This window comes from Phaseolus vulgaris, chromosome 2, assembly GCF_000499845.2.
Source record: "Phaseolus vulgaris cultivar G19833 chromosome 2, P. vulgaris v2.0, whole genome shotgun sequence".
NCBI lineage: Eukaryota > Viridiplantae > Streptophyta > Magnoliopsida > Fabales > Fabaceae > Phaseolus > Phaseolus vulgaris.
The window spans coordinates 15,186,353-15,199,578 of NC_023758.2; the positions used below are offsets into that span (position 1 = coordinate 15,186,353).

At 32.5% G+C, this 13,226-nt stretch overlaps 1 protein-coding gene across 1 annotated transcript; it reads right to left on the reverse strand.

Moving 5' to 3' along the window:
- Positions 1–1,870: 1,870 nt before the first annotated feature.
- LOC137809080 (uncharacterized) lies at positions 1,871–12,928 on the reverse strand. Its single transcript, XM_068610223.1, has 6 exons — positions 12,710–12,928; positions 3,210–3,409; positions 3,050–3,128; positions 2,860–2,961; positions 2,274–2,360; positions 1,871–1,945 (listed from the first exon to the last, which is right to left on the reverse strand). The coding sequence occupies exons 1-6, from the start codon at positions 12,926–12,928 to the stop codon at positions 1,871–1,873; spliced, it is 762 nt and encodes a 253-aa protein (XP_068466324.1).
- Between the last annotated feature and the right edge of the window lie 298 nt (positions 12,929–13,226).

Genomic DNA, 13,226 nt, shown 5'->3' on the forward strand with positions numbered 1-13,226 from the left:
TCCATAGTATGAGAAATTGTAGACAACTACAACTATAGTCACAGTGATCCTGAAACCTTAATTACTGTCGCTTTATGTGTTTTTTTTTCAGTTAGATAAAATTATATTAAAAGAGTATAAGAGGCTTCCAACCCTATAAAAAAACAAGACATCAAATATCTTCTGAAGTTAAGACTATAGTGTTCCAACAATTATACAAAACATCTGCTTGCCACATTGGTTTTTCTCTACAACATCTGCCCACATGTTTATTTGAATAGCAGCCGAACTGTCAATATTTTGGTTGGGATTTGTTTGGTATGAAAAGTTTGGTGGATGCAAAATAATATATGAAGGTCAAAAAGGTAGTATATTATAGGTATTAAGTTACAATTTTGTAATATTAAGAACCTATCTCAGTTTTTTGTGACATATCTGTAAGAGGGTTGAAACATTTAAGTGTCCCGTTTTACTATACTTATTTATTTCTTGCCAAAAAATAAACAATTTACAATACATGTTTTGAAACTTTAGATGTATCATTAGGGTTTTTTAGATATATATCATTAGGTTAATAGACCAATCAAGAGAGGAGAAAGAAAAGCCATATTACTTATTTGTGATCCATGACCATACTATAACTTTAATGAGGTCAAATACAAGTTTATCATTTGGTACCTATTTATTTAAAAAATGATATTATTTCTTTGTAGCTTTAAGTGTTGATTTAGCCCTTTGTTTAGTGTCTCAATTTATTGCCATAAATGTCGATGCATTTTGATTACATATATTTCCTAATTACAGCATGGAGGTTCTGAAAAACAAGCTGCAATTGCGATTTCAGGGTTGTGATGTACAGTGAAACCAGAACAGATTATAGCTGGCGGGGTTTAAAAACACAGCTTTAAACGTGCAATTCTAGTCACCACTCTCGTTATTGGGAATAAGAAGATCACTGCTGTTGAACAAGTATATATATAAGAAGCACATTGTAGGAAAGAGTTATAAAAACTACTTGTTTAATTGATTTTTAAATAAATTGAGATTTGCAAATATGTTCATTGTATTTAATGCTAACCGAAGAAAATGAAGTAATAATAATGATTGATGAAACAAAAAAATATCCTTCAATCGTATTATACTAAGGAGAGAAAAATATTTATTCAATGTTATAAAAAAATTATGAAACATATTTATTTTCTTATCAGTAAAAAAATAATTAATATGGAGCAATGTAAGATGTTTCAACTCTATTACCCATTGTTTCTTGCAAAATAAAAACCAGCATTTCCTAAACATTCATGACACTACAAAAAAAAAAAGTGCATAGTGACGGTTATTTTCGTACAAACTAACGTTTATAACCGCTACAATATACGTGTGTAGCGGTTTCCCAAACCGTCATAAAACTGACCGTCACAAAATTTAATGTGGTCGTTTTACGTTATCCGCCGCAACACCCGTCACTTTAACATTATGTTTAAAGTGACGGTTTTTTTTATGTTAGTGTCAGTTACAATTGTCGCAATTTAATTCATTGAAGAAGATTTTGACATCATTATATAAGGTATAATGTGGCGTTTTTAACTTACGTAATTTTAGTTCTGAATAAAAAAAAATTTAATCACCATTTTTTTATAATTTGGTTTGTACAATTAACCTAAACATAATATATTTTCATAATAAAATAAAATAATGTATAAAGTTATATCATCCATTCATTTCATTGAAAATTAAAGCACAATAATATTGTTCAAAAGTTGATACATAACTGAAAATTAAAACACATAAAAAGTTTATAATACATCCCTAATCAAGTTTAAAATTAAAACACATAATTGTTCAAAAGTTCATACATCCCTAATCAAGTTTAAAATTAAAACACACATCCCTAATCAGTTTTGCTTCCAGAACTTGATCTTATTATTTGATTAGGTGATGGAGCACCACTTCCATTATCTGATGCCTGAAATAAATAATTTTAAGTTAATGAATTTGAATATTTATAATTATAAAATAAAAGACACCAATAAATATATATATATATATATATATATATTAATACCTCATTGATGGATACATGAACGAAATTAGCTATCAGCAAAATGTTATGGAACATCTTTTCTTGAAGTAATATATGCAAGCAAAGTGTTCATTTGATTTTTCATAGTTGCAAGTTCAGTTTCCATTTGAGTTACCTTGTCCTCCCCATTTGATGAAATTGAACTAGATGAAGCATAGTTCATACCACTTAGCCTTGTTGTGGATCCTTTTTAAGCAAGATTGGGACAAACTCCATATGATAGCCCTCTAACTCGAACCGGATGCTCCTTACCAAATATGACATCAGTTGGTTCTTCTGAAGATATATCTGAACCACCCTTTGGATTTGTCAACATTAGTTCATCAATTTTTCCTGAATAAATTTGGAAATAATCAAAAGAACAACATATATTTGTTATAATATATTATGACAATAGTAAACATAATCAAGCACTAAACCCCTTTTCATTAAGCATTTCAGAACAAGGAACACGTCATTTGAACCCTTTAAACCCTAAGACTTATCAAGTCCTAAAGAATGTCATATGTGACGTGATCACATTGTTCCCATAACCATTTTATCACTCAGGAGTTGTTGAGATTATACTTGGTTGCTGGAAAACTGATCCCACAATTCAGAAATATCTATCAAATGGTTGAACTCTCAACTACAACTACAACATAGATTCCAAACAGCATGAGCATTTGCATGTAATCAGGATGCTTACTCAGGAGGAAGATTTGATGTATGCAGGGTTATGATCAAGATATGTATGCAAGCAATCCAACATATCATCATGATCAATACATCATCATCAAAGCAGTCCAAACACTTACCCCAATTTCCAGTGCCTCATCATTCACATATGTGCCATTTTTCCTCTTATGTGTGATCTTCCACATTTCAGCTCGTCCAATATTCTTACCAGTCTCAATTTTCTATATGTTCAACACTAATAATATAAGTATAATGTGGCAGAAATTATAACATATTAAAATAGAGAGCATAATATAAGTAAACAAATACCAAATTATTTCTTCTTCTTGACAAAGACATAGCACCACCAGTGTGCAGAATAATTTGTCTCTTCCTTATATCTTTATTTCTATTACACAAAGTGAAAATAAAATCAGTTTGAGTAAACTTAAAGTAAGCTTATTAACAATAAAAAAAAAACAAAGTTTACAATACCACTGTAGAAGGTCTCAAACGATAATCAACAAAAACAACCCATTGTTCCGTGTTTAATCCAGCTAGAACATTCTTGATGAGGTCACTTCTGCTTATAAGTGGGTCATAAAATTCATTCCAAAGCTTGCATCTATATTCCCTCCACGGTTTCCCAATTTTAAACATAACATCTCTTTTAGCCAAATCTTCATTTACCTTGAAACAAAATCGAGACTTCAAAAAAAGAAAGAAGTTAGTCCAAATGTATTGAATAAATTTACACACCAAGATGTTGTAACATATTTCGCCTCACATGTTGACAAATTTACGATTGGTTGCTTCTTTGAGAGCCATGTGAATGTTGTATTCCCCATGTACACATATTCGGTTGTACTTTTTTTATCATCTACATCTCCACACCAATCACTATCAGATTATCCTACCAACTCAAATTCATTTGTCTTTGAATAGAGTAATCTGAGTGATTAATTCTATTTCTCAAATGTATCGAAGAATTCTTTTAATAGCTTTTGTGTGTGACCATCTTGGATGCTCCATATATTGACTTACTATACCAACATTATATACAATGTTCGGTCTTGTACATGTGAGATTATACTCCTTAATAAAATTGTGTTATTCACTTGCATTCACTTAATCTCCTCCCTTAAAATTAGAGAGTTTTGTACCGAGTTCCATTGGTATTGTTACCGAATTACAACCTTCCATCTTGCTTTTCTTCAGAATATCCTTCACATATGCTTCTTGTGACCTAAAAATTCCAAAATCTCATTGTCTAATCTCAAGGTGAAGAAAATACTTCATCAATCCTAAATTCTTTATTTCAAACTCTTGTGTCATAGCATCTTTAAAATCTTCAACTATCTCTCATTACTCCTCATGAAAATGAGATCATCAACATAAAGAGAAATAAGAAGTAGACTCTACCTTCTTCTTTTCTTAGTGCATGCTCATAAGGACATTGTAAGAATTTATTCCTTTTGGTGTAAGTATCGAGTGTTCCATGTTCGCTTGTTTTAACCCATATAGTGCTTTTAGCTTCAACACTTTCCTTTCCTTTCCAAATTTGATGTACCTAGATGGTTTCTCTACATAGACTTCTTCTTCAAGGACTCCATTTAAAAATGAGGATTTCACATTCATTTGATAGATTGGTCAATCAAGTTGTGCAACAAAAGACAAAAGAAGTCGAATTGTCTCCATTCTTGAAATTGGAGCAAAAATTTCATCATAATCAATTCTCGTCCTTTTCTGTAACCTTTTACAACTAGGTGTCTTGTACCTTTCAATCTCTCATTAAACATTCATCTTTTTCTTCTATACCCATTTTACATCTATGGGTTTATATCATTTTGATAACTCTACTAAGTCCCATGTTTCATCATAAGAGGAAATATTGATGCTCGTTTTCATTTTATTAGGAAAAATATGAATAATGGAGAAGTAAAAATAATGCATGTTAAGTTATGATGAAGTAGCATACATTCTTTACACAACTTCTATAACAGTTCTGTTTGTAAACTTTCATATAATTCTGTTTGAAAACTTGCATGATATGATTGGAATGAAGGGTGGGAAAGATTTGGGTTTAAGAAAACAAATTGTTAATATTAAACTCAAAACCATCGATTTTATTTTTAAAATAACCAAAGTAATTACTTTTAATTCTGATTTTAAATATCATTCCCTAGCATAATTCTAATTTTGAATTTCATGTATAGTATTTATCAGAAAACATATATGAATATTTCAAAAGTATATTTTAAAACTATTTACAAAGATGGTATCCTCTATTTCAAAATGCACTGAAATAAAAATATATTATCTAATGAGACAAGTATCCATCAAATACGTATTTGATTGACTGTAAGCTTCAAAAAGCATTTTTCGTACCACTTTTGATTGTGGTTTCATAACATTCCTTCTCTCTTTCTTTTTCTTCCTTATCCTCCTTTGGACCCCATTCCCTCCCTTTCGTTCCTTGCTTTCAAGAATTGATGCCATGCCATGGACCATTTAGATTTTGTCTAGATTTTGCAGCAACAACAAATTTCACAAGTTGAGCTCAAAGAAATTTGGTCTTATATTTCCTTGTTGACTCAATACCCTGAATTAAAATCTTATTATGACAAGTTACTGAATAAGAACATCAGTACTCATTTTTTTTTTTTTTTTATCAGCAAAGAATGAAATCAGTTATTTACTCATTGTATGAAAAAAAACAATTATTTAAGGTTTTTTAGGGAGGAAATTGGTACACACTCTTGTATTATAATTTCTGTCTTTTGTGATATTTAAGGTTCTTTTTTGTTAAAATGCGGCAATTATTATTGTATCATATTTTATAAGTAAATAAAGAACATAACTCAAATAAGATTTCATGGTTCACATTATCATGATACTCCCACCACTTCAGTGAGCATTAAACAACCCTTTTAAACTTTTTTTACACCTGCATGGGCTTGTGGAATATTTCATGCATGAGAGGGTTTGAGAGCTTTCGGCTCCCCACGTCACATTATAGTATTCTCCATTTTTCATCTGACCCTAGATACTGACCAGGTTCAACTATGGCCAGATCAACATCGTTACTTTCAGCTCTAGTGGTCCTCCTTCGAGCAGAACCACACGGTCATGTGAAGGAATATTCAAGTTTTCTTCCTATAAATTGTAGGACTCATCTCTCTGCTGTCTCGTTGTCGTTGAAACACAAAAACATGCAATCATGCAAATGTGGAAAGTCAGCTATCACCTAGAGTTCCTCTGATCACTTCATTGTATTTGTTTGCGTCTTCAGATAATCAATTCTCAAGTGCATGCAGCACTGAAGTGTTTGGGGGAACTCTGGCTGCCAACTGACATATAAATATTTATATCGGACTCTTTTATCACTCACTTTCTTCTCCTCCTCTTTTAACTTCTGTTTAACTCAAATTCTCAGGTTCCATTTCAAATATTTGCAGAAAACATTTATCACTCTGTTTAGGAAACAGTTTTTAAATTTTATAATCTTATTTTTTTTAATTATTTTTAAGCATTTCTAAAATTATGTAACTGTCTGGATTTAAACAGATAATTATTAACATAAATAATTTAATTTCCAATTAAGCACACATCTTATATTTTCAAACTTTTTCTAATGAAAACAAGACTTCATATAATGTAATGAACAAAACTTATACTATTTTTTTTATCAGCAAAACGACAAAACTTATACTATAAAACTTCATGTAATGTAATTGATGAGAATAAATAAATTGAATAGAATTGAAGAAAATTAGAAGAGAAGAGATGAACTTAAATAAAATGAGATAATGGAGATGGAAGAAATACTTGCTAAAAAAATCATTCTATTGATTATTACATCACATTAAAAAAAATCTTAACTTAGCATCGGTAAAAGAGAAATGCTTAAGCCTGACTTATGCACCAATCAAGAACTCACGCTTAAATCCTAGAAGCTAATTTCGTTAGTATCAACATTTGAAATGACACAAATAAAATTGTGTGGGCTAGGTTGACGCTTAAAGCCAAACTATTTAAAAAAAACATTTAAATTTGTAAGAAACCAAAATTTTCAACAGTTGACCTGTAATTTTTAAACTCATACCAACAATATATTCAAATCCTCAATTTAAACATATATGAAGCAATGCACTGCCAGATAACCCAGTTTATAATCTTAGGAACACTTACAATATCTCATCAGCTTCCTATTTTAGTTTTTTATGAATATTATTCACAACATAAATTAATCAAGTAACAGTCCCAACAAAGCTCATCAACATACCTAACCTACAACTAACCTTAATGCAAATAACTATCAAAAAATCACTTAAAACTCACCTTAATGCAAATGGTGCTTAAATATGTGTACAAAACCGAAGTATTCTCAAGTATCTACCAAATAAATTAAAGAACCAAAAAAAAATAAACCACAGTAAGCAATGAAGGAGCTACGAGAAAAATGTAAGACAACGACACACCTACGGAAAAGGTTGGTTGAAGCAGCGGCGAATCCAATCGTATGAAACTGCGGAGCAAAAGAAGGCATTACGTATGGTAGAGTTAGGGATTTGACAAAATGGGGGGAAATGGAGGAAACTCATGCAAGTTGAAAAAGTGAAGATGATTTAGCTATAACACTTAATTAGCATCGACCTAGCCAATGTAGATGTTAAAATAAAAAAGGTATAATTACCTTATTGGTCCATACATTTATGGTTAATATTCAATTTAGTACAGTGATTTTTAAAAAAATCAATTTGGTCCCTGTGTTTTTCAAAAAGTACCCAAATTGGTCTTTTCTATTAACTTCCCCCCAACGACGTCAAGTGTTGCTGATGTGGCAGAGAGAACAAAGACATATGAGATTGGGTGTTGTGCGAGATGGGAATGGAGGGGTTTGGCAGAGATTGATGGTGTCATTCTCATTTCAATCTCATGTGTCTCTTAATTCACAGTCCACATAAAAAATCATCTCTGCCACATCAGTAACACTTGACGTCGTTGGGGAGAAGTTAACAAAAAGGACCAATTTGGGTACTTTTTAAAAACACATGGACCAAATTAATTTTTTAAAACGCAACTCTACTAATTTGAATATTGACCCTGAATGTAGGGACCAATAACGTAATTATACCAATAAAAAAATAATTTACCCCACTGAGCGTAAATAATTAAAAAAAATAATACTATTTGCATCGCACAAGCCTGCAATTTATTTTAATTTTATTTTTGTTAGTGTCCACTTAGAGTGGACTTGACCCACGCTAATTGTTTTTTGTCTGTCTTGCATGGGTTTGGTCGACGTTATTTGCATCCCTCTTTTGGCCAACAAAATGCATTTTATTTTAATTTTTTTAATTTTTGTTAGCGTCTGCTTAGAGTCGACTCAGCCTAAGCTAGTTACATCCCTCTTTTGATCAACGCAATGCATTTTATCTTAATCTTTTTAAATTTTTGTTAGTGTCCACTTAGAGTGGGTTTGGCCCACACTTAGAATGTGTCAAATACATGAGGCAAGACACTCTATTTATAGGAGAGAGTGTCTTGGAAAGCAAGAGAGAGGGGTAGGGGTGTCATTTGTGAGAAACCTTCTAGAAGGTAGGTCAAAGTGGAGTGTCTCCCAAGCTAGCCTACATCTTCTAGAAACTAGGTTAAAGGGCATTTTGGAAAAGGGAAAGAGGGAGGAGATAAGCATTCTCATGGAGTATACGCATGAAATAAAGTGAGTATTCATTAAACCAATAGACGCATGCTTTGCTGGTAAGTTTCAATTTAATTAGATTGGCACATGTTCAATCTGGTTTAGCTCTGTTAGAGGATTGAGAAAGGATTAATCTTTAGAGAACATGTGAAGAATTCAATGGTGGAAGAACTTGGGATCAACCACTTTTTATTTGCTATTTTAATCTTTTTTATATTTTTTGCACAACTATCTCAACCCCCTTTTATCTTTATTGTTAATGCTAACTTTTATTACTTGCAGATAAATTTTAAACACTAATTTACTAATTTCACTATTGAATTCGTTGGGAGATAACTTGGGGTCATCTGACCACAATTATACTATCATCTCTCTAGCATTAGACAGGTTTATGTTGAAATCATCTTAATTTGACACCAAAACGATAGTTATCAATGTTGTTAGCACAACTTGCTATGTAATGAATAGAGTCCTCATTAAACCAATTTTGAAGAAAACTCGAAAACCCAAAATTGGTCATTTGAGAGTGTTTGAACTAGTCTGATCTTCCCAAAGAATGTAGAATCCCGATAGACCTTTCTCTGAACAACGTCATAGGACATATTGATAAGGGAGTCTCTACTCGAAACTCTATTACTAATTTCTGCAAACATATGGCCTTTGTTTCTCAAATTGAACCTAAAACCATTTGTGATGCCCTTTGGGTTGTTGTCAGGCATGATGAATTAAATCAATTTACTATAAATGATGTGTGGTTTCTTGTACCTAAATTTGATTGCATGAATGTCATTGGAACAGAGTGGGTATTTCGAAATAAATTGGATGAATCTGGTATAATCACTAGGAATAAAGTTGGATTGGTTGCTAAGGGGTATAATAAAAAAGAAGACATAGATTATGATGAAACCTTTGCACCTATTGCTAGATTACAAGCTAAGATTATTGTTTGCATTTGCTTGTATGAGTGGTTTCAAACTTTTTCACATGGATGTGAAAAGTGCATTTCTCAATAGATTCATCAATTAAAAAGTTTATGTTTCTCAACCTCCTGGCTTTGATTACGTTCTTGTTCTTATTAATTTAATTTTTCCATCCATATTTCATGTATAGCATTCAAATCCATGTGGCTATGTTTTTGCATCCTTGCTATTCTTAATGGAGTTAAAATGAGACAAAACGAAAATTCAATTTTCTATTCTAACCAGAAACCCAAACAATGACTGCAAAATGAATAAATTTTGTTCATAAATACATGATGTCATTCTTTTATGTTTTCTGTGATAATTTTTTAAAATCCATGTTCTTAAAAAATTCAATTTGATCATGTTCTACTTAAGCACAACAAGAACCATAAAAATGTGAATTCTCAGCTATAACAAAACGACAGGGAAGTCTCTCAGGTTTTCATGAACTTTTTGTCACACATAAACATTCCTCTTAATTCCAAAACTATATATAAGGTTCAAAATTACATTATTCATTGTATCCACCTCACAAATTACTAATGGCAAAAGTTATTGATAAAAGTTTCAGTCAAATGGTGTTCTTCTAAACTTTGAAGATGCAGTCAAATAATCAAAATACCACATCAAATTGCTTTTATTCAGAAAACAACGCGTCTCAATTTATTGATGGAAAAAGTTTACTTAACCACAATTTTAGAATTAAGGACAAACCTTCTAACAATTTTGTCTGTCATATAAGGAATTAGCATCCGTATTTTATTATTTATATATTGCTTTATTTGTTTATTTAGTAGCATATTATTTTATTATTCCTTAACTCATACACAACTTCCAACCCTGCACTTTTAAAACAATCAATTTATGTTACCGCTGGAAAGATAAATGCACCATAGCAGTACTAACCTCACATTTATTACACCATGTTAAGTGTATAACAGAATGAACCTTATGTAATTGCATGTGTATTCTTATATATACCCTTACGCGTTGTGCAATATATACTTTTGACTGATACATAATGAGATATAAGTCTTTTCTCTCTCCTGTGCTCACTTGACCTAATATGGTATCAAGAGCCCTCTGTTTTTCTTTTTCGTCATGCCTTCTGCTACATCCACAGTTTCTTATTCTTCCTCCTCTTCTTTCCCTTCCCCTCACTTCTTTACCACACCGATCTCTTTGAAACTGTCTGAAGAAAATTTTCTGCTGTGGAAGCAGCAAGTCCTTGCAACCACCGATGGGTTACTACTTTCTCATTTTCTTGATGGTTCTCGTGTCCCTTCCTCTGTTCTTCCACCTACCGCTGAGGGTTCCTCCCCGTGTGTCAATCCTGATATTACCCGGTACAAAAAGCAAGATAGTTTGCTCGTGGCTTGGAAGTTAGCCTCCATGACCACACCGTTCCTCACCAAGATGGTGGGTCTTCACTCCTCTGCTGAGATTTGGGATGTTCTTCACACCTATTTCGCTGCCAACACGCGTGCGCAGATCAAGAAGTTCAGATTGCGTCTCAAGAACCCCAAGAATGAGCGCTCTGTTTCCACCTATCTCTTGAGTTAGAATATATGGCTTTAAACTAGAGGGGGGTGAATTGTTTAAAGAGGGTTTTCGAAAACTTTTAAGCCAAGAATGAAATTACTTCGAGAAACAAATGATAAGGAATTCAGTTTGCCAAAACACAAAGCAAAAACAACAACACCAGAAAAACAATCGGTTGTTTCACAGAAACAATCGGTTGTTTATACCAGTTCACAAATATTGAAATTGAATTTAAAGAGATTAAGGATAGAGAGAATGCACACAGATGTTTATACTGGTTCACTCTAAACCCAGAGCTACATCCAGTCTTCTCAGAAACCACTGAAGAATTCCACTAAGCAATCAAACCTAGATCACTTACAACACAACCAAGAAAGTGACCTTGATCCCCTCAAGACACACACTTCTCTTGGCCAACACACCAACACTAAGAATGTTGCTCTTGATCCCCTCAAGAACACACAGCACTTCTCAGCAACCACACAAAGATTCTTGTTTAACAGATACAAGGATTACACTTGTTACATAAGCAAATCTGAAATCAATACAAGCAAAAATCCTATCTCACGCACTTTGATCAAACTCGATCTCTAAGCAACCTCAAGTTTTCAAAATCTCAAAATCTGCATTGTTAAAACTCAAATTTGTTTTCCTGAATATATGAAAGATGTTGTTTGTTATCAAATCTTAACAAACTATTAATTGCATTTAAAGATTGGTCAAAGCATTAAAAACTGGAGCGTAAACAGTAAGAAAATCATTTAATGCTCAGTCAAAACACAAAACAGTTTTTCTGTTATGGTACCAAAACAAACAATCGGTTGTTTCCTCGAATCAATCGGTTGTTTTGGTTTTAACAACTCAACCATTTGAAAAACAATTTTCAATCTTTTCTAAAAACACCTAAGTATAAAACAATCGGTTGTTTCGACAAAACAATCGGTTTTTTTCACTTAGTTTGAAAAACACTTTTCTTTTAAAAAGATTGAGAATGCCTATGCTTTGGATTCAATCAAAGAGTGGATTACATACACAATCTACCCAGATCCTATCTAGGACAACTCAGCAACAGCAAGCACAGCCTAGCCTTCAACATCCTTCAAAGGGTTTGGATTCTTCAAAGCTTGAACACTACTTGGTTCAACAATCACCCCTATTTGATGAAGACAAATCCCTGATGCTTGTGTTGTATCTGATTGAATCTGAAGCAGTTCCTGCAAGATACAGTTTTAAGCAAAGCATAGAACTTCTGATATTTGGTTAGCACATAAACAAATACAGAGATTCAGAGCATAATATTATAGTAAACAATAAACAAATATAGGAGCAAAAACCTATGAGGTTTCACTCATACAAACTGTTTTGCAAAGAAAAAAAATAAAAACTGAAACCAAACACACAGCATATATCTCCCCCTATTTGTCTTTACAAATAGACAAAAAGAAGAGATGAAAAAGATAATTGTTCTTAATACATCAAATTTAAAACAGCAACAGCAGAAAAAAAAAAAAAAAAAAAAAAAAAAAAAAAAAAAAAAAAAACTGATACAACCACCAAAAACAATCGGTTGTTTCGATACACCAACCGATTGTTTTCTCTTCATTCATCATCATCAACATATTGAAGATCAAAGATTTGGTTTTGTACTGCCTCAATCTGTTCATCTAGGGTCATGAAGCGTGCATCCATGTTGTCAAACCTGTTATCAATCCTCTGGAAATTGCTAACACATAGATCATGGAGATTCCTTTGATTCTCCGCAAAGCTATCAAGCCTTTCAACCATGAGTCTCTCAAAAGAAGACATGTTTTGCATTCTTTCTTCTTGATATCTAGCACCAACAGTAGGTCCAGCATCTTGATGTACTTCGGGTAGATCTTCATGTTGAAAATCCATATCTGCAGCATGTTCATCTTGTTCATGATCAGCAGCAACACTAGATGAGGCTCCAAAGTCACCATCTTTGTTAATCCATTTGCCACCTACTTTGGTAAAACCCATTTTGCTGAGAGATCCATTGTTCAACTCTTGAGTTGACTTGACCAACTCAGATGTTTCATCCTCTAGGTTCACTTCAAAATAGAGCATAAATTTAGAAATCAAAACAGCATATGGATAATGATAGTCACTTAACCTCATTTCCTTTTCCACGTGCTCTTTGATGATGTGGATCCAATTAATTTTGATCTTTTTCATAATGCAGAAGATGTACACCAGATCTTCCTCAGTAAGAACTGAACGATTGCTCCCCCTTGGAGTTAGAATCCAAGTCACAATGAGGGCTAGCAACCTTTCATCA